Source organism: Vanessa atalanta, chromosome 19 (assembly GCF_905147765.1).
Source record: "Vanessa atalanta chromosome 19, ilVanAtal1.2, whole genome shotgun sequence".
Taxonomy (NCBI): domain Eukaryota; kingdom Metazoa; phylum Arthropoda; class Insecta; order Lepidoptera; family Nymphalidae; genus Vanessa; species Vanessa atalanta.
The window spans coordinates 9,820,922-9,843,984 of record NC_061889.1 but is presented as its reverse complement, the minus strand read 5'-3'; the positions used below and the strand labels follow the sequence as shown (position 1 = coordinate 9,843,984).

At 35.0% G+C, this 23,063-nt stretch overlaps 1 protein-coding gene across 3 annotated transcripts in view; it reads left to right on the top strand.

Moving 5' to 3' along the window:
* The window catches only part of LOC125071259 (regulator of G-protein signaling loco), an 89,722-nt gene extending 67,100 nt beyond the window's left edge, over positions 1–22,622 (top strand). Inside the window, exons 4-10 of one of the 3 annotated variants that reach the window (XM_047681398.1) lie at positions 14,489–14,578; positions 16,122–16,282; positions 16,750–16,939; positions 17,220–17,354; positions 17,874–18,026; positions 20,020–20,671; positions 20,885–22,622. In XM_047681398.1, coding sequence (XP_047537354.1) covers positions 14,489–14,578; positions 16,122–16,282; positions 16,750–16,939; positions 17,220–17,354; positions 17,874–18,026; positions 20,020–20,671; positions 20,885–20,991 — 1,488 coding nt within the window. In that variant the 3' untranslated portion in view covers positions 20,992–22,622. Of the gene's footprint in view, positions 1–14,488; positions 14,579–16,118; positions 16,283–16,749; positions 16,940–17,219; positions 17,355–17,873; positions 18,027–20,019; positions 20,672–20,884 lie in introns of all 3 variants that reach the window. The other 2 variants (XM_047681399.1, XM_047681397.1) reach the window with 2 other exon arrangements.
* The last annotated feature ends 441 nt before the right edge of the window (positions 22,623–23,063 follow it).

Sequence of the window (23,063 nt, the reverse complement as noted above, 5' to 3'; positions counted from 1 at the left end):
CATAGAAGCTAAATTAAAGTTGTAAGTTGAAAATTTTATATTAAACGAATTTATGTCTTATGCAGTCACGATAAGAGTGTTCGGTGATTTTAAAAATGGTAAAAGTGATTTAGTTCAATGTGAAAGTTTGAAATTTCTAAGAAAGCTTAGTTTTTTTATATGCTTTATTTCTTAAGGCGTAAGACTTATTTTTGCATTGACATCTGCTGTTGGCTTGCAGGTAAGATTTGTAATTTAATGAATGAACATTTGCCTGGTATGTTTCATTTGGAAATTTAATAATTCCTTATTAATATTAATATTTATTTGAATTTATGATGACGATGAATAATTTTAATAGTAATATAATTACTATTAAAATTATTCATCACATATGTTTTAAACGTAGTGAAAACATTCATAACATATATACATATATACTTTATATATGTATAGTAAAATTAAAGCAATTGACCTGTTCGATCATTTTAATTAAATATCTCGTAGTGAGTTTGTGTATTATGAACTCGAATTATTAGAATTAGATAATTGCTACAATCATTAATCTCCTTTCATCACAATAAAATAAAAAAAAAAACTGTATTTTCAATACTAAAACAGCAATCTTTTATAGATTCAAATTAAATTATTATAATTGAATGCAAAGGTTAATTAATGTGCAGAATTACGATCGCTAGTACTTTATAGAAGTTTCACCATACGGAGGCTGTTATTATATATAATATTACATATTAAAATAACCGCTTTTTACTAAGTACATATGAATGTATACACGGTACATATACTAAAATAACATTTTTTTCAATTATTGTCTGTCTATTTGCTTCGGCTAATATCTGGAATGGGTACACCGATTTGACGGGACTTTCACTGGCAGATGATGCTGATGTAAAAAGTTGATGTAAAAAGGAGTAACTTAGGCTACAACAATAGCTTTTTTTGTTAAATTCAAACGCGCACGAAGTCGCGGGCAATGCTAGTTATAAATATTATAACTAGCACTGTCCTGTGGCATTACGATTCAATTATATATGTTAGGTACATACTACTACTAGGTCTGTTCAGTCACGAAGGCGCTCGCTCGTAATTATTTAATCTAGCTAATTTGTATTTCTTTAATCAGTTATCTCACGCACATTAAAACATCTTGAAAGCACGCGTGTCACCGTTACTAATGCACGCTATTTTAGTGTGGGGGGGGGGGCGCCTTTATGAATGAATGCATGTATACCAAGTTGACGTTATGTTAAATAGTAATCTTTTAAATTAAAGGTTCTTTAGATTTAAATTTAAATTAAAGGCTCTTATTTAATCTCTGTACTGAAGCGGATGCAATTTAGTACCTACATTAGATGGTACAGTCACCACCACGAGGGGTGCCTTCAAAATATCAATAAATACCATATTAAGAAATTAGAAACTGCCTCGATCTACTGCGCTATGTGTCATTCGTCGTTGTGATCTCTAAGCGCACTTGTTGAAGTTTACTCTATTACTCAACAGCATAAAACTTTTCTTAATAGACAAGGTGTTTAATAGATGATGAATTGATGGATATTTGTGTAGATTATAATAACTATTTTTGTATCCTTTCCCTCAATCATTGTCCTATTGAACTATGAATCTGTGAGGGAAGCTTAATAGAGAGTTCCTATGTGTTTGCGCTACCAAATTTCAACAATAATAATATGACTTGCGTTCGTGACAAGTCTCTTAAATATATTGAAATTAAACCTGTTATTACAGACATGTATTAAGTGTATAATATAAGTCTTATACATGCTTCACTGTACAAAAAAGTAGTAAGAAAATCATACAAAATGTTCTCTTATCGTCGAAAGAATATGCTATCCTGACAATAAAACGCTAATTGGACGTGTAATTGCTAAATTAATACATATAACAATGTTTAGTTTGTACGCTAGTGGAGTTGTTACGCATAAATTGCTCGTTAATTTTACAATTTGCATACTTCGTGTTAAATCATCACCGTTATTTAAGTCTTTAGGTCTCGTTTTTGTTATGCCAATTTTATTGGTCTCTTTGTACTTATGATTTTTATCTATCCAAGTGATATTATCATCTATTCGATGACTTGCTGGTCCTCAAACGTCGACTTATTCTTGGCCTTTTATAGACTCCGTTATCGTAACTTTAAGGTACTGAAATATTTGTATTCACTATCATGATCAGTTCTATCATCATATTCATCTGACTGAATGAGTTGACTTAATTTTGGCCACTAATATGTAAAAACCATTTATATTAGGTTTAATTATCTACTTCTGGATCTTGGATCTACTTCGCTTGTATCCAATTTCCAACGTATTCGACCTTCTTCGTGCAACGTTTAACCAAATGATGTGTCCTTGCTTTATATCGATTCCCGAAACGAGAAACGATTTCGAATGCTCATCTCATTGAAATGATCGAATCTATTTTTGTAAATCTATTTTCGTCTTGTAGAGTTATCTGACCTATTGATCTACTTATTATAATTTTAGCGCACGTGTTGATCATCTTCAATGATTGGTATAGTCGCTTTTTCTCGTTTATTGACCAAATCAAAATATTATCCAAAATAGCACCTAAAAGCACTAATGAATCATCATATTAAATGTAAATCTACCAACGGTTTGCAACGAAGATTTCACCAAGAAGTGCAATTAGGAAATCTCTTAGAGACGGTACTTTTTTTTAACGTTTTATTGCTAACATACAAAGCACTTACATTCCAAATTACATAAGATAAGATTTCTTTATTGACTAAATGTAATCCACTGGATTATTGATACAAATTGGTATGTATTGTTCGAATTATCTTCCCTTATCGCTCGTATCAAAAGTTCCTTCACATGACGATATCGTTCCGTATTACATAGATAAAGAACGGGTGCACTCCCGTGTATTAAAATAAAGGAATACTTATTCTATAATTAAAGCGATAGAGTTCAATATTCTATTTACAATGAGATTATTTACAAAATGTTTAATACATTCTTGCGATAAGTATGAAAAACTTTTCATTATTGTCTTGAAGTACTTTGGTGATTATGTGGGGTTCGGAGGGGCGGAGAGTTATTGTTGTCGTCCTTTATAGATCTTCGTGGTTGACCATTGGTAGTACACTACTTGTACTCTTATGATTTAATTAATTTATATATTCCATTTTTATGATTTGTTTTATGTGTCCGTCTTATTCCAAGAATAGTAATTTATTTATAGTAGAATATAATATTAATTTATTTAACGACCTCCGTGGTTGAGTAGTGTGTACATCGGATTTCATGGGTATGCTACTCCGAGGTCTCCGAGGTTCGATTCTCGGCCGAGTCGATGTAGAAAAAGTTCATTAGTTTTCTATGTGTTGTCTTGGGTCTGAGTGTATATGGTACCGTCGTTACTTCTGATTTTCCATAACACAAGTGCTTTAGCTACTTACATTGGGATCAGAGTAACGTATGTGATGTTGTCCAATATTTATTATTATTTATTTTCTTTATCTTGCAATTCTAAAAATGTAAATATTTTGTTTTTTTTTTTTTATTTAGAAAAAAATTTAATTATCTAATGAACTCAGCTATAATTATATGTTATATCACCATAGAGGTGGTCTTCTATTTCAGCCTACTTGAATATAATTTATTTCAATTTTCATTATTTTAGCACCAACCAAGCGTAAAGCTTGTTTGGAGGGACGACGATGATGATAACAATCTCTTACAATTAATTTTTCAAATGTTTAATAACATAGACATATATGATGATATTCCGTACATACTCTTATTTCCTAATTACCCTCTTTGATATCCCTAATCCTTCCTTAGAGCTCACTTACGTTTCACGTGATATTCCTATGCAAAATTTCATTATATTTTAACACCGGCTGATTTAACACAAATGAGCTGAGCGTTGTATGTCATTTGAAAATTTTCTTACGTAGATGCAAAGCACCTTTTGTACCTTGTTTAAGTACATTGGTCGTATTATAGCAATAAAAATCATTGATGTTTTTCGACAAAGGAATGACTACTGAGTGGTCTAACCAGGAGAGTTTACGCAAACATCAACCTTCAGTTCCACTTCGATATCTACTTAGCTATTTATTAGCTGTTTACGAATTGTTTACCCTCGAAGTAGGCACTCTACTCAAAGGACTGTGTGGGTTTGGTTCTATCCCGTTGCGTGCTTCACGGCAGCACGCATTAGCTACGTGCTAATCTGATAATGTCACTGATAAGGTAACAAATTAATCAACGCCCATACCATTTTAACACCTTCGTTAGTTAGTACGCGACTGCACCGCGAGACGGACGTGTCCGCACTAGTGCTAATAAATATTTTTCTTCAGAACAGTGTGAAGCATTGTTTTTAAAATGTAATTTTTTTTTATAAACCGTTTAGTATTTAAAAACCCTATCAGTAGAAGTTATAGGTTATAGTTATAGGTAGCTCGCAATTCTAGTGCTCACGATTTTTTTTATCACCTAAAAAATTCGGAACTTTACGTTCGTTTTTATGACTAGATTTTATCTGAGTTAATTTTAAAGTCCAAATAAAACTATAAATTTCATGCACAAAAGCCTGGCTTAACGGTTTTGCATTTTATGCCGTTGCATTGATATTAATGAAATCATTTAAATATTAATTGATAGTTATAAAATATTTTCAACGTAATGTTTTATTCGAGTATATCGCTGCAGTATTACTAACAATAAAAGTCTTGTTTATTTTTCTTAGCAATATATATGTAACAACATTTTGTATGGATCTAGACACGCGGTAGCGTGTCAGCCAAGTTCTAGTAACAGAACTGGCGAGCAGCATAAAAATAGCTAGAATAGATACGATGAATTAGGAATTATAGACGAAATAAAATGCCGTGATTAAGTTTTTATTTTAAATTTTTTGTACGTATAATCAAATTCGGTCCAGTCGTAAAACCGCTTCCGCTGGCTGGATGCATCTAAGCGCTAGGTTTATATCTAGATTTTGGCGGATACACTCTATTGATAGTGGTTTTAAATATGTTTTTTTTTTTTATTGATAGATCGAGTCGATTATTTTGAATTGAGTGCGGTTTTTCTTCGTGTAGTCCGTTGTATCTGAAACGATGCCTACGTTAATAGTGGAGAAGTTAGTGACGAGATTACAGTGGATTGTGAGTATAAAGACGACTATTTAATTTTTTTTATATCAGTCCCGGCTCCATACGGAGACAATTACTATATGCAACTTTTATATTGAAGAACGAAAAGAAAAAAAAATCCGATTAAGAAAATCAAAATTCTCGACTTTTCTATACTTTACATACATATACATACCTTTATATATATACAAATAATTTCATATTTATATTATAGCACATACTAGCTACCCATCCCTGGTTCATTCACACGGGTACAATTAGGCTATATATATACAGAGGAACGATAAAAATAAAAAATCTTGTTTTTTTTCCCGACTATGATAGTTGAAATCCTCGACTTTCTCCACTTTAATAAGCATGTATATAACCTTAACCTTCCCCTTGAATCTCTCCGTTTATTGATGAATCCGCATTAAAATCCGTTGCGTAGTTTAAAAGATCCAAGTGTACAGACAGCGGGGCTTTGTTTTATACTATGTAGAGTTTGTATATTATTTATACTTTAGTAATATAGACTTGAAGAGTTTGTTTGTTTGTGCGCGCTAATCTTAGGATTAGCATTCCGATTTTGTAAAATCTTTCCGCTATTCATAGTTTATTTAAGAATTAAGAAAGGTTATTATTATTACGCTACGCCCCATGGGAGCGGAGCATCAGCAGGTGAAAGCGTGCTGAGCAACTTGTTTGTAATAAAAAAGTTCCTAATTTCATTAATGAAAGATAATGTAATCTGAAATTGTTTCGTTTGAAAGACATTCTACTGGATATTTATTTGAAAGAAATACCAGAAGATAATATTAAGAGAAAAAACGTATTTAAATCGCTGGTATTCAGCGTTGTATAAACGAAACCATAATTAAATTGCATTTATTGTTCGTTATTAACTTTTCATACTTATGTTACTTAAGGGAAATTTTGAGTTTAGTTTGACGAACGATGACGTAGAACTAAACCGCAAGCAACGAGTCAAGCATTTATGAATACTATTATGCAGAGGAAGCAGTAAATGTCACTGAAATCAAATTCCTAAAAGCAATTTTGCAACTCCACATGAGAAATTAATGAACAAGCGAATAATTATGAAATATAATTACTTGAAACTTTAATGTTTTCCTGTTTTCAAGCTGTGCGCTATCTGTCATGTTTTGGCGGTACAGGAAAATGTTATTAAAGCAATTTTAATAAGATATTATTAAGAAGTACTTGAAGGGTTTACGATAAACATCAACAGATACAAAACATAACATATGAATTTTTTTATGTCAAATTAATTCGGTTGTGGTATATGACACGTGTTCAGGGTAATTCAACTTATTTATAACAGATATGTTCCCGATTCTATTTCTCAAAAAAACAAACCTCATTTAAATCGTAATTGGGGGCAAATTCTACTAATTCAACGGTTCGAAAACGTACTTGAATCTGTTACTGTCTAACTTCGAACGAACTGCAACTGGATCGTTGTGTTAGTAGAATAAGAAAATGGTTTAATGATCACGTTTCGATTCGAAAGTGACAACTTGATAGTAGAATTATTGGTGCCCTATTCTGTATAAAGAAACTCGAAACTCACCGCAGAACACGAAAGTGAACTGTTATGTACTTAAACCTTCTCCGAAACTAGTAGTAATTGTCATTTATCACTACATATTATGTATACGTATAAATTAGTTTAATATACGTATTAATGAAAACTCGCTCCATCAAAATATATAAATCAATAAGTAATTATATACAGCGTAATTATTGATAATAAATAACGTTGAGAAACGTTAATTACAAGTAGTTTTATAACGAAATACTTATAAGTGCGCTCCGCGGATGTTACATAATATCCATATAAAGTAACGTTCATTGTTTTCTATGAACTACATATGGATTGAGTATGTAAGAGTGATGAGCATGAGCGTAGAAGGGGGGGAAGAGGACGACCTCAAAATATACGGATGAAGCGTGTGAGGAGTGATACGAGGGTGATGGATGTGATGACGATGACGAATAGAAGAGGAGAATGGAAGGAATGTGTTATAAACGAGAGTATTATTTGATTGATTGGTTATAAGAACGTTTTCTATGAGACGAGGTTTATTTAATTAGGCATCGGTAGGCGGATGTTCAAATGGTTCCCCACCATCATCATCGTCGTCATCCTTCTGCCCTTATCCCAATTATGTTGCATGCATGCAACATGTCTTCTTCCATACTTCTCTATCTGACGTCATCTCACAAGTAACTTTCTTTCCAGCCATATCGTCTTTCACACAATCCATCCATCGTTTCTTCAGTCGTCCTCTCCCTCTATTTCCATCCATGTCCATGCTCAAGACCTTTTTTTATGACATGCCTATACCATGACAGCCGGTTTCCACGTAACTTCTCGGTTACTGGTGCCACTAATAATAAGTGGTTCCCCACTACCTAAAGATATTAGCGCAGTGTGATATATTAACTATTTCTTAAATAATAAATCACACAAATCCCCACTACCACGTAAAACCCTCCACGGTTTAAAATCTTTGATCTTGGAGATATGCAAATGCCTATATTTTAGATGTTGAAAAAGAGTAACTTCTGAGTTGCTTGCCGGTTCTTCTCAGTAGAATCTACATTCCGAACCGTTGGTAGCTAAAGCTAGTAAAAGCCTACTTGAATAAAGTATATTTTGATTTTGATATATAATGAAAATTCTCATCAGGTACTCTAGGTCTCATGGAAAAAGTCATAATATTTTATACCACCATTTCGGAGTCACCTTCAACTACATTAACATCATACATAATCTAAATAATCTAATAAATCTAAAGGTTCATTAGTTAGACAAAGATTTAAAATACGTATGAATTTAACCTCTACGAATATATTCGTCGAAATCAAAAATGAACACGCGAAGTGATATCCCGTAATTAACCTTCCGACATACTGGAATCGAATCCGGATCTATATGAACCTTCATCTCGTTGCATTGACGAGATAAATAGTTCAAATATAAACATCCTCGTTTCGGGCAACACTGAATCATTTTTACAGCTTATGCGATAATTTATTTTGATATTCTCTGTTGTGTGCGTGATTCGCTGCGACGATACAGTTTTATTTGCTTTTTTTTATACTACAAAAAAATGTTAGAAATAGAATCATCTATTTAAATTTAAAAAAAAAAACGCGATAAAAAATAGTTGTTATTTTTATTTTAAATATTATTTAATGTCTTTGAAAAAGAATTATCCTGTTCAATGACGTAATCGTGACTTCTAGTGTGATAATTTTGCTATCCGTTCAGCCATTTCGGTGTGACGGTGTGAGTTTTTTATAAAGACTAATATAATTTTTATTTTGGATATCTAAGACGGCTCAGTAGTACCAAGCACTGTAATGACTGGTAGCATAAATGTATAGACATACATGTATATTTTATCAATTCAGAGAAATACTATTATTCATGTTTCCTCTCCAGTTAAGCGTGATACTAGTTAGGAATGGCAACGACGATATCCCAAACAGCCATACAAAAATATTCAACCTTTTTCATTCGAATATAATCGATTGATTTCAAACGAATAAACATTTTGAACAATGTGAAGCCATTGCGTCAATAGATATTGTTGGGTACGAAACATTGCCATATGTAGAACAATGCGTGTCCTTAGCCCCATAGTGGTCATTCAAGTGATCAACTGGATGGTAGCCAACACGCGACCCTGCGCCGAGTGACGTCATACGAACCGTATAAGTTAGAAGCTAAAAACTAAAAAAATGACATCCTTTATTGATTGTTATTAATCGTTTAACTAATTTGTATAAGCTTTTATTTATTTCGACTGGTGTGTGAGTGAAATTTTGCACTCATTTTCCTGGTGCTGTTACAAATTTTAACTATATTCTTTACTCAAAATGTATACGTTTTAGTACAATCAATTTATTAATAATTAAACAAGGAAGGAAGAGAGGCTTAAACGCCAAATTTGTGTTTTTGGGAAATGAGATTTAAAGTTCAGTCAGTTAAGCTCGTAAGGACAGGTAGCCATGTGAAATCTACGTTACGTTCTACGTTAACCACTACGTGACTACTAACCATCAGGTGGCCCATTTGCTAGTCCGCCAAACTATACCATAAAATAAAAAATAAAATTAAATAATTGGTTACCTTTTTTTCTTTTTGTCTTTACCTGTTAATATATTATAGGCAACAAATAGTTATTCTTATTAACTCTAATATTAATAAAACAATTAATGTACATACTTCCACTGTAATAAACTATTGCGTAAATTTATAATTCAATTGAATTCTTAGCTTAATGTGTTTTACTAGTGCTAACATGACACAGATTAATTTCCCATTGACACGTAGGTTGAACAACACGAGGGATTGATCATCGGTAGGTTTAAGATGACAGACTCAATAAAATTCGTCATGCTAAAAATTTACTTAAACTAAAAAAAAATTGGTTGGAATTTACAATTTATTTTTCTGACAGCTAATGACATAAACTATATAATACATTCTGAAATTTCTTGTGCAGCTGTGTAAACATTTTCTTAATTTGTGTGCAATAAAGATTTACACATTCTTTACTTAAATAAATTAAGCGTTTGTCCTTCTGTTTGAAAAAAAAAAATCTAAATTTTATGACCTCGACTTAAATCCTCCACGCCTAGATTGATTTGAAATCATTTGAAAATCGTCTAATATTTTTTCAAATAGGTAATTTATGTATAAAAAATTACCTATATGTATATATATATATAATGTACTGTCTTTTATCCCCAGTAAATAGCTATCGTAAATATTGAATTTGATTTGGCATTGGCTGTTAATAAACTATCATTGCTCCGTACGTCTCCAGCCAGGACGTTACGATTCAAAAGGAGGTCGGACGATCGTTCTGAAGTAATTGTAAATATAGGATCGCCCTTGACCATATTCTAATAGGCTGTGATTTGCGAAGTATTTATCGTTTCTGATATTTAATGTTACATATCAAGGTTACTTGTGTATGTTTAAATTAGATCAGAGAATTATATATTTGTTTTTGTTATGTTTTTTTATAAATATTATTGCATTGATTTGGACTGGGTCGAGAGCGGTTGGAATGTTTGGATTTTAGCCGATGATAGCAAGTTCAAATCTAAGCAGGCACTGCTTAGTTACCATGTACTTTATTCTGTTTAATATCTTGTTAACCATATTCTTGAGGACACGTTTCAAATGAAATTCTGTGCTCCAAATGTTCATTTTAGCCTCGAACCTGGAGCACAGGATCGGTGCTATAAGGTCAGCTTCTTAACTGATTAAGAAGCCATTGTTTGGCAGTGGAACGTTAACTGATTATTATGCCATTAACTTTTTCTATATATATATTTTTACGTAATTGATGTGCAAATCATGATGTGACCCCTCTATCGCCTAATCAACAAGTGCGGTTTTGCCGAGCAGGTTTGTTACACTTTTGCGCAAATACTCAATCGAGATATTTCAACGATGTATGACAGTGTAACATAAGTCATTATTCATATAGGTACTCTCTTTACAAAGTACCAATGATGACACATTGATCAACTTTTTCCGCGTCTCCCCGCCATTTGGCACACTGCGCCGAGCGCCGCGACCGGAAACGGGGCTGTTTGGACTGTGATTGTTGTAATGGTTTGCGCGTTATGTTTGCAATGGTGACTACTGTTTTAGCTCGTTCAGTACACAGAACGATACGCGTTTAAACGTACGTTTTTTTTTTTTAATTTAAAATAAGTGACAGTTTTCGTATCTTCGTAATTTCTTTTACTGTGAGATAATATTTTATCTGTAATTATATGTGCTGGATCGTAAAATGGTTGTTTGGTATATAACTGATTCGAAGCCTGAGGTAAATAATATAATTAATAATGACACTTTGAGCCGATTTTTTAATCGCTTGTTTAATTTTTATCAAAATAATAATGTATATTTTGACTGTTTCTATACTGTTAAAATGTAAAACTAGTTCGTAAATTAACTGGTGATTGAAAAGGTTATATAAAATATATATCATTTTTATTCCTTATCTGTATTAGAATAGAAGTGACATACGCCTTTTAATATCTGTATTTAAATTTGGAATGCGCGTGACTATTGACGGTAAATCTTTGGGAATATGTTCTTTTTTTAAAATTTATAGGACCAAAGAAATCCACTAATAAGGCCCAAAAGTATTGTTTACATTAAAAATACAATCATAAAATATATATTCAGATTCAGTCAGATTTTTAACATTACATTTTTGTCAATAAAAAATAATACGTATGATCGCGGCTTCCTTTATTCCATAAATAACTTTATCATTTCAAGGCTAATATAAAGTATCAATGTATTGTTAATATTTTTATAGTTCTATACGTATTTACAACAACAGATTTATTAATAAAAATTAATGCCAGTGCAGTCAAAGGCGCAAGTGAAATCATACGGTTGGCATAAGTTGGCAATGAGGACAAACACTGCTTACAATAATAATGTTTTTTGTGAATATTCGATCAGAGGATCTTTAAACGATATCCTGAAAAACCTTTCAAATTTTTTTTCCTGCTTAAAGATATAAATCAATACTTAGTATTTGGTATTCTAACACTACAATACAAAGTTAATGTATAATTTGTTCAGGTTTTTCCGAAGCTCTATCTGCCCATCAGTGTTCTCATCACAAACATAAATGCCATTCTTATTAAAGATAAGACTGTAAAATGTCGAGACGTTAAATAAAAAAGGCGCCATGTTTTAAATATGTTAAATATTGATTTTTATGTTCGATAAGATATTGAATCAAAATTAAAATGAAAGAAGATTAATAAAGAGGTTACATGCAAAATACTAGGTCAATGTAGAACTTATTTCAGGTAATTATTTTTGTCTATCATTTTGAATTGTATTAATTAAATAGTTATTAAACATTTTGAATATGGATTATAAAGTTATAAAGTTGAATGCCTATGTTTGTCCCATAGCTCAGCTAAAGGTCCTTTCCTTTTTGATAAGTATGTTTGGATCTCCACAACCATGCTCTAACGCGGGTTGAATACATGTGGCAGATTCTCGTCCGCCACGTGCAAGTTTCCTCACGATGTTTTCCTTCACCGCTGACAAACACATATTAAGCACATGCAAATTTTGTGGCGCATGCCTCGGTTTCAACTCATAGACATCGGATAAGATTCACGTCTTCTAACCATCAAGGAAATAAAATATACTTTATTAATTAACACTGCATGCTTATAATCGAAACGTTATTAAATAATGACTAAACAATTTAACTGATAATGTGTAACAAATATAATACTACTATTTTCTGCACTCGGCTTCGCCTGCGTAAGAGGCGAGGGGGGGGGGGAGTTGTTAAAAATGTCCTACGTATGATCTCCTTTTCTGTATCTCTGAAAACTTGTATGCAAAATTAAACGATCATAGGTCGAGTAGTTAAGGCATATAAAAGTAGCCTATGTCTTTGCGGTTGAAACTTACTTCATTTTAGATGTCGTCAAATTCGTTTCTGTTCTTTGACCGTGATAGCGTAACAGACAGATTTCCTTTCGCATTTATAATATAAGTATATATGTTGGAATTAAAAACTTTTTTTATATGTACGATGATGAATTCGTAAATTACTGATTTCTAAATAAATCGTCTTAGTGGCCTATATGTGAGTGCTTGTTTAATATTGAACAAATAAACGCGTCTTAATATTCAGGTCGTGAGCGTAACCCGGTCTTTCTTAATTGTGTCGGGAAGCATTTCGCGAATTCATTTCAAGTCAAATCAATTAGTAAAGTAAATAATATAACAATATACTTATACATACAAATATACTCGTATAAGCACTTCTTTTAATTTGGTTCGGAATCCGCTTGGTGTCAGGGCTTTGTATAAACCCGCCTGGAAAGGTATTCATCGCGTATTCTACAATCAAGCAATATTTAGTATTGTTGTGTTTCGTTTCGAAGAGGGAGTGAGCCAGTGTAACTACTGGCACAAGGGACATAACATCTAACCATTCCTTACATCGCCAATGAGCCACCAACCTTGAGAAGTAAGATGTTAAGTCCCTTGTGTCGCTTACCCTTGAAACCGGAACACGACATACCAGGTACTGCTGTTTGGCATATTTTTTTCTTTTTGCAAATATTTCATCTTCATACAAACAAACAAATTTGACCTCTTTATTATATTAATAATATAGATTCAAACTGTACTATACAGTTGATGTATTACGCGTCGCGGCAGAGGAAGCGCCGAAAGCGCTTTACAGCTTGCTTAATAACTCCACTGGATTTAAATACTACTTAAACATTATCAATATAAAATAAATTTAATATCAAACATATATTTTACATTCACATTACACTCATATAATTATGAAAACTTAAAAAATACGCTTCAATTCAATTAATAATTTAAGTTTAAAAGACACGTTAACTTTTGAAAGACGACTAAAAAAAGGAAAGTAAAAATAGAAAATTTGTTTAAATTTCTTATCATACATGGAACGTTCTAGACATGACCTCCGCTGCCCTTCAATTTCTTTCTCACGGTATACGAAATCCGATCCTCTTTATACACATATCAATGTGGTCTTCTCGGAAGGAATTGTCGGCACTCCTTGACCGTCTTAAAGGTACGCTATCTGTCCTACCCGTTACGCGTATACGCGATCCTTTCAAAATATATGTAATTGATTTTTATATATCTTTTATGTATTTAGGGATTTTTTTATATATAACATTAAGACAGAGTATCTTATGTTAGGTGAATATTAATAAATTTAATCATTGAAATTGATATACGTCGGTTCGTTAATAAAATATTTATTCATATATAAAATAAAATAAATTTATTGACATGAAAAGTTAAAATAGTTACCAAACAGCCAGTGGTCCCGCACAAGGCAAGCCTGTCTTGCGGGTATCAATAATGTTTATAGCGCTCTCTCTCTCTCTCTCTCTCTCTCTTGACGTTTTAAATTTGAATTTAATTATATTATAATTAATTAAAATATGAATAAATAATTAGTTTTCGAGCAAAAACTTCGACAGCGAACAATTGTTAGATTTTCGTGATTATTATTTAATCTGTACAGACTAAACAAGCGATTTGAGCCTCTAAAACTAAACACCCTGTAAACTATATTTATTTACGCATGTACGTACATTTTTGTACATTACCAAAAATTTCGCTACAAATGGAAACATACTGTATAGCGAATGGCAACATTAACGTGTATCTCGTATCATATTTCAATAATTAATTAGTTTTTGTTTGATCTTGTATAAAGTGGAATATTATGTCTAAGCTAATATTAAATATGTTTGTTATAGAGTGAACAGTCGTCCCCGTTCAGACGTTGGACGACAGGCAGCGGTGCCGGCAGCTCGTACCGCCATCACGACCATCGCATCTACAGCAAGGTATGCTTACCTATCTATGCCCTACTTAAGCATACCTATGCACGTAAATATATAGAATATATACACCTGTGCAAATTAAGCACCTCGCCTGAGGAATTGCGGATCACCTTATTCGATAGGTCTCCGTTAGTTCCGTTAAGGTTTAATAATTATATTGTAAAGTCCTCACTTGTTTTTGTTTTTGTAATATTACTACGCCATATGCGCAGTATTCGGAAAATTAAAAAAAAAATGTATGCATTCAATAAAATAAAAAAATAATTTTGAGACGTAATAAAAATGATATTGATCAAGCTGCTATACTTAGTATTTGTTACGGTGTGACGGCTGAGTGAGTTAGTGTAACTGCAGAGGCAGTTTAGCTCCTATAGTTGGTGGTGCATTGGTGTAATGTAAGAAATGGTTAAATTTCCTTACAGTGTCAATGTCTACGGTCGGTGGTGATCACTTACCATCAGGTGGACCATTAGCCCGTTCGTCTATCTATTACATAAAAAAACAGTGGTCTAAATAAAACTCCATTGAGTTAATCCGAATGTTAGGAAATTATACTTAATCTGTGGCTTTACGTGCTGTATGAGGCACGTAAAGTTGCTCCTGCGTCCAAATAACCTTCTTCTATTCCGGATGTCGGATTGCCTTCATAACGGAGTATAAAAAGGGTAGGAACAGAGAGTACACCTGTATTGACGCACTTGTGCACAGTAGCATCCTCAGCGCAGTTGGCTAATCTTCGTCGAGATTGAACGCCGTCACCAAAATAGGTCAAGGGGACTTTGTCATCAGCCCAGTGTAGATAAAAACGGAGTACAATTATTAAATTAAAATATCTGTATAAATATGATTACAGTTGACAAACATTGTTAGCATATAATAGCTCTGTGTGAGCTCAAATATAGTGTTTACAAACTTTGATTGGTGCTCTGTTTGTATACTAACATGTTTCGAAAAATTAAAAATATCTTAATGTACAGTCGACGTATTTTGATTTTAAACCCATAAGTGGGTTTACCAAGCTTATTTCTTTGTGGTAACTAACCACTTATTGGAGTTCAAGTAATTATATATGAAGATCTTTTACTTTACAGCATAAATATTTACAAAACGTCAAATGTGACTGTACATTAAAATGAGCTCCAATGTCCGATATGTAAGGCTCAATTTTTCAGAATATCAAACGTACTAAGAAAACTAAGATTTTAATTCCCTGGTTTTGCCATCGATGTCATAATTTCTGATTTGTATTTTTTTTATGGCACGGTTAGACTAAGTGATCAGCACTGACTGTAGACGCTGGTTCTGTAAAAAAATACCATTACCCCTACTCCGCGCGCCACCAACCTTAGGAACTGAGATGTTATATAGCTTGTATCATTAGTTCCACTTCCTCTTTAAACCGGAACACATAAATACTAAGTATTGCTGCTTGACGTTTATGACGAGTGGATGGGCTCACCCAGGCGGGCTCGCAATAAGCCTTATCGCCAAGTGTATAAGTGTTCCATGTTATACGTCAGGATCATGGGATATGTATTGTCAGCAGCAAATGAGCGAAGGTTCAGCGTCGGTGCCAGCCAATAACAACACGAGCTGCGGCGGCGTGGCGAGATGGTCGCTCGGCCTCGAGCAACTGCTGGCCGACCCGCCCGGCGCGGCCGCGTTCGCGCACTTCCTCTCCAAAGAGTTCGCCGCTGAAAACATTAGGTAACTAATTTTTATATTATAAAAAAAGTTGTCTAGAGTTGAGAAAATTAAGGGAACATTTCAAATCTACCCCAAAAAAGAGGAAATAGGTAAAAGTGCTGGAAACTCCTTAAAAAATTGTTTTAATGTTAAGGGACGTATCGTATAGCATAATACAAGTTACTATGTGCTACGGGTAGCGATGTCCTTGCTCTGAATCGCGCTGCGATCTCGAGATAAGAATCTTAATACCGTGTATTTACATGGAATATATTTAACTGAATGAATTGAATGTTTTGTGTATTCGTAAACACTAAATGTTACGCATATGATGAAATTCTGCCACAGATATGGTCATCGGTATCACCCTGCTTCAACGTGGTTGACTCAGATCCTCCTTCTTCTTGATAGAAAAAAGAATCAGCTGTTAGATATTTACGAGCGTGACTTTTGCGTGAATTTATTGTAAATATATAAACTTCTTGCAGATTCTGGTGGTCATGTGAGCAGTACAGATGCTGCGAGGAAGACGAGAAACGAAGTAATCTCGCTGCAGAGATTTGGCAGAGGCACCTCGCTGAGGGAGCCTCGGAGCCCGTAAACGTAGACGCTGCAGCCAGACGAGCAGCAGCGCTCAGGCTGCACCAGCAGCCGCCCCCACAGGACCTTTTCGCACAGGTATATTTCCGTACCAAAGTCAATGTTTGAACCTGGTCTTTTATTTGGCAGATTGGCTTTCGTGGATTACTACTAAAATATTTGGTTATAAATAATTATGAATCGTTTAAATGCTTATTTCTATGTTGAATTTATCACCTTTCCTTCAACATGAAATGGGTAATCCATGTTGTCACAATGTTTTCGTAAACAAATATCTAGCGCAAAAATGCATTTGACTAGAAGTAAAGTACAATTTTGTAAAATATAAAGTGTATAACTGAGACCGATGTGTCCGCAGGCCCAGAAGCAAATCTTCAACGTGATGAAGTTCGACAGCTACCCGCGCTTCCTGCGCTCGGGCGTGCACGCAGAGTGCGCACGCGCAGACCTGCGCGGCTTGCCGCCGCCGTACGCGGCGACAGACGCAACTAAGGTGAGACTAGATAACATTGCCTGCCCAATCGACAGTTAAGATATACTCGGCATTATCTTACAAAATGTGCATACACATTACACAGAAAGGGACTGAGAGTACCAATTTTTAACACTGAAAACTTGCTAATTACGTACAATAGAAAAAGAAAGATCGATTGAGAGAGCTGCCAGAGGAGAATATATTTTATTGACATAGAAGTACCTGCGGAGTATCGAATTTTCCTTTATAATTTTAACAGCTCATAATTATCGTAATGGCAATTTTTGACTTCAGTACCCGTCAATTTTATTAAGTTAATAAAATAATGAATCGTGTCACGATTGTGCCGACAATCTAATCACGAACTCGCTTTAAAATCGTACTGTGTACGTTTCATATTTTTTTGTACTATAAATAGCGTAGGATTAAAGTTAGTGAAATAGATAATATAATTTCGCGATTTAAGTGTAACAAGGGGGGAGGAGGTTACGAATACGAAAGCGCTCCGTTAGTAACGCTGACGTGCTCCGCTTGCAGCTCAAGAAGTCGTCGTCGAACGCGTCGGAGCGGCGGCGCAGCGGCTCGCTGCTGCCGTGGAAGGCGCGCGCGTCCTCGCGCGAGCGCAGCGCCTCCAGCGCCGACCGCGAGCCCGCCGCGCCCGCCGCGCCCGCCGCGCCGCTCGCCACCGACGTCAGTACACCTCTCTTGATTATCTATTGAAAATGGGTAGCCTCCCAAAGACGAAAGAGAGCAGTATTAACTCTCTCATCGCCACCGACCTTGGGAACTAAGATGTTACGTCTTTTGTCCCTGTAGTTACACAGGCTCTCTCGCCTTTCAAATTGGAACACAATAGTACCCAGTATTGTTGTTACTTAAACGTGTACATAAATACATTATCTAAACTCCAAAATCGAAATTCCATATTCTCACAAACTGCTGTTTTATTCGTAATGACTCGCTCCTCGTATCTTATTAATCTGTTGAGCTTGACAAATAATACACTAATGGACTCTTATGTACGACTCCAATCGATACCACGTGACCAAAATAATGTTAGTTCATAATATATCATGTCTCGTTTGTCACATATGATTATTAAATATTGTGTCTATTGTTAAACAAATACCGATAAAAATACGTTACATTTAATTTGAATACTATTTAATGATAAATTTGAAGTAATATTACGAACGATACAAAATTATTTATTAGACTGTAAGAACTGTTAGGAATGTAACATTTAATAAAAAAAATAGCAAAATGGTCTATGTCTAAACCCCATTATCTTTGATTAGTATCTATTATATTTGACAGTACGCTAGAAGGTTATGTCAGAATGTCACTTTGTCGGAGGTCGGAGGACTATGTATTAACAATTAAAAAACTATATCGTGTAATTAGTTAAGGAGATAATAACATAACAATGATAATAATACAAAAACCTCCATAAATAAAGTATATTTTGTTTTGGTTATGACTTGATTGAGCCAATAATGAAGCTCGCAACAAATAATGAAACAATACAACATCTCCGATATTATTTACAAACACGACGCTAAACACAAGTAATAAGATGTGACAAGTCATCGTGAATCGTGATCAAACACGCTTATTGTTCTAAGCTAGCACGCTGTTTGTTTTACCGCAATATTGTGAAACGCGAAGCAAAGTTTGCGCATCGCTGTTTGAATGGAAAACCTCGATAACTGAAACAAATGTTTGCGGAGGCGGAGAGCGATATAACTTAACTATTATTGGTCGGTATTAACTTTATGTTTGATATTTAACGTTAGATTTTGTTAATTTCAATACTGTTTTTGATGGTTATCGAAGCTGTAAATTTCGTAATCCATTAATCGACTTCGACATTTGACATTTGTTAACATTGTGTGATAATTGCAATAAAATAAAATGTTCCACACCCACAGTGTAAATACTGTTGTTAACCAAAGGTCAGCGCTATTTAGATTTTGTTTTCGTTCAAAATTGTAATATTAAAATGGATATCAATTTTAATAGCTTAACAAGTAGTTTATTCGTTTAGTAATACATACTGTACATGTATATTGTAATTACATATATGTAATGTAATAGTATCTAAGTATTGCAATTATTAGTTATTACTTAGACTTATTTGCAATTATTAACTCGGAGATAAAATATTTGTAATTATTTAAGTGCGATAAAAATATAGTTAATTTGAAAAGCGTATTCAATGCAATAAAATTTGCGAACTGAACGCGTACTCGATGTGTACTCGTAGCGTTAACACGATCGTCGTGCATCGGTTTTCCATTTGCACGTTATCGTTTATCAACTTTATCATAATGCAGCGCACTAAATAAACTCGAGTCTATTTTAAGCGCTGTAAAGTCGCCGAGAAAACATTGCGATTACGTTTCGAGTTTACTCTGATGATTTCAGTCCGATGTTTAGTTTTATTTCCGTCCCTGTAATACTTTAATATCGCCACCGTGTCGCACAGATAACGAAATTATTTATTGTTTAATAAAAATACACGGACACGCCTCTCCGACGTTATTTAATCCTCACAAATAAAATGTTATATTTTATAATATTATCTCGCGAACGAATGCAGGAGCATGTGCGATTTGTCAATGAATTATCTCAACCTACCGAATAGATCACAGCTAGCTAAAGTTCCGCGTCCCCTCGGCAGGTTGTGAAGTCGAGCCAGACGGGCGACGGGCAGTGCTCGCTGTGCCGCGTCGTGCTGCCCGACGGCGCCACGTCCGTGGTGGGCGTGGACGACGCCGTGACCGTGCGGCGCCTCGTGGACCGGCTGCTGGCGCGCCGCAACCTGCCGTGCGGCGCCTACGACGTGCTGCTGCGCGAGGGCGCCGTGGACGGCGCCGCGCCCTCGTCCGCGCTGGGCGGGCGCGAGGCGCGCGTGGAGCGGCGCGTCGTGCTGCGCGTGGCGCTGGGTGCGCGCGCCGTGGCCGTGCGCTGCCGGCCCGCGCGCCGCCTGCGCCACGTGCTGCGCCCCGTGCTGCAGCGCTACGCCGCGCCGCCGCACGCGCCGCGCGCCGCGCTACTGGCCGGCGCGCCGCTGCACCCCGACACGCCCGTGCACGAGCTGGATGGCGCTCGCATCCGCATCGTGGAGCTGTCGCCCGCCGCGCCCGAGCTGGCGCTGGCGTTGGACGCGCCCGACGACGACGCCGACTCGCTCAGCGACGTGGCGCTGCGCCTGCACGACGACGACGACGCGGCGGGCGGGCGCGGCTCCGTGTGCAGCGCCTCCAGCGCCGGCGAGGGCCGCGTGCGCGCCGCGCTGCGGGCCGGCGCCGCGCTGCACCACCACCCGCCCGGTGCGTCGCCTGTCCCTTACTGTCCCGTACCATACATAGTGGACCTTATGAAACAAAATTCGATAAAATAAATGACCATATTAAAAGAATAGAATATTTGTTTTAAGAATAAAATATATAATCGGTCTGCTTATGCTCGTATCATATTATACATATCCGTAGATTAAATATTTATATACGTATTTATATCTTCAATATAATTTATTTATACAGATTTTTTAGAGAATCTCCGCGAAACTCAAAGACAGAGGCTCCAGCCGCGAACCCCCCCGCCCCTGCCGCCCAAGCCCGCGCAGCGCACCGCGCCCACCGTCGTCTGAACACGAGCCCACGCGTGGCACCACCTGTCGCCATCGGACACGTTACACCGTGGGAAACGGACCAACGAGCCTCGCGAGTGGCTATCTTACTACAGTCGATCTAAAAGAGGCCAAAAGAAATTGTACTTTATAAGAAACACATAAGTATCAATATCGCAGGAAGCCACTCGAACCGCCCGCCACAAATGAAGACGCTAAAAACGAAGCGGGCTCCCCGTCGATATCCAAACGTCATACTTCCAAACGTGCTACGGAAAAATACACTCTATTCGTGTAATCTCAAGCCTTAATGTCACGTGTAACGAGGTATCTGAGAATAAATGAAAGAGTAATTTCAATAAGACAAAGAAATTATCTATAAAATATTTAATTTTAAGTATATTAAATGACAAATGATTTTGATTGTATAGTGTTACACTAGCTGTACTATAATATACATGAGACTTATCCAAATGAGCTGTTACACAGACAGACATATTTCAAAATAAATCTCTATGGTTGTATTATCTATGACCTTGAATTCACTCGAAAGCAAAATTGTGTAAATAAAAATTAATTTAAGTTTATATTCTAGTTTTAAAGATATATACAGTCTTCCTAACAAATTTCTATGTTTTTTTAATAAAAACAAATATTTTATCTACAAACAATGTAAAACTAAAATCTGTTACGATAATCTCATATTGTAATAAAAGAATTACCTCAAGTAATATAATATATTAACTGTTCAAAATCTCTATTGTAAACATTTCAAATTATGGGAATATCGCACTAAAATTATCCATACTAGCATAGCTTGGACATTCGTCTGTTTTATGGACATTTATTGCAGGAAATGTGACTAATTTTTGTGCATTTTTTCTAATATTATGAGTGTCAGGTACTTTAGGAGTGATAGGTCGCGAGCGAATATCATGAGGGCGCTGCCTGCTCTATGAAGCTATGAAAGGCCTTACCATGGTTCACTTCAGTATAAAATATTAATAATAAATACCGAAATAAACTAGATTAATAGAGAATTAGAAAAATAGTAAACACATGCACCCTTCTCATTCCAATAGTAGCGACCTCTTTTTTTTGAGAGAATCGCGGTTCTTTTTCCAGTACGTACAACTGTATAGACCACACTGGTTTCATTTTCGCCTACTGCTCTAAATGTCCATCTACAATGATACTGGCATAATATTAGGCACAATTGCGTATGTAACATGAAAAAATAAACTAATATACCAAATAGACCTATGTAAATCATATCAAAAATCCGTACCTTAGAACTATTCTCTAACAAATAGATTTTAACGCATTTGTTATAATTATATTAATAATGGACCATCTACTTTAATTGTATAAAGTTACAATGTAAATTTGTAAATATTATGTAAATATGTGAACGATCTTTATTTAAATTAAAGGTATTCTCAAATAAGTATTTGCTTAATGTATTTTTATAGATGATTTATTATGGGAGGATCTTTGTATGCTATCGGTGTAGTCTAGCACCACTAGGCTTAGAGGCAACTTTAGTGATTTGTATATTATAAAAAGATGATTATTTGTAACGTTTGATTTTGAATTTAAATTAATTTATTGTAATATATAGTGTGACAACATTGAAGCTCAGATTTATTGATTATATATAAATAAACTTTTATATGAATATTTTTTTCTTTAATACCTTTTCTTTAGAATATTATACTATATATAATTTATATTGTTCTCTTTAAATATTTTACACATATACTGATACGTCCAAATTTGCACTTAAATAATATCCGTGAATCTCATTTTATAACAGGACAGGGGACTGGATAAAATTTCAAAAACAAATTCAAGTTTTTGCATGGATATGTAATTTTGGTAGTTAAACAGAAGAACCTTTAGTTTATTTATTTTTTATATAATATTTAGGTTGAAAGGCAAATAGGCCACCTGATGTAGTCACCATGCCCACACATTGACTCCGTAAAAAAGTTTAACCATTCCTTAAATCGGCAATACGGCACCAATCTTGGCAACTAAGATGTTATGTCCCTTGTGCCTGTAGTTTGACTTGCTCAGTCACCCTTCACACC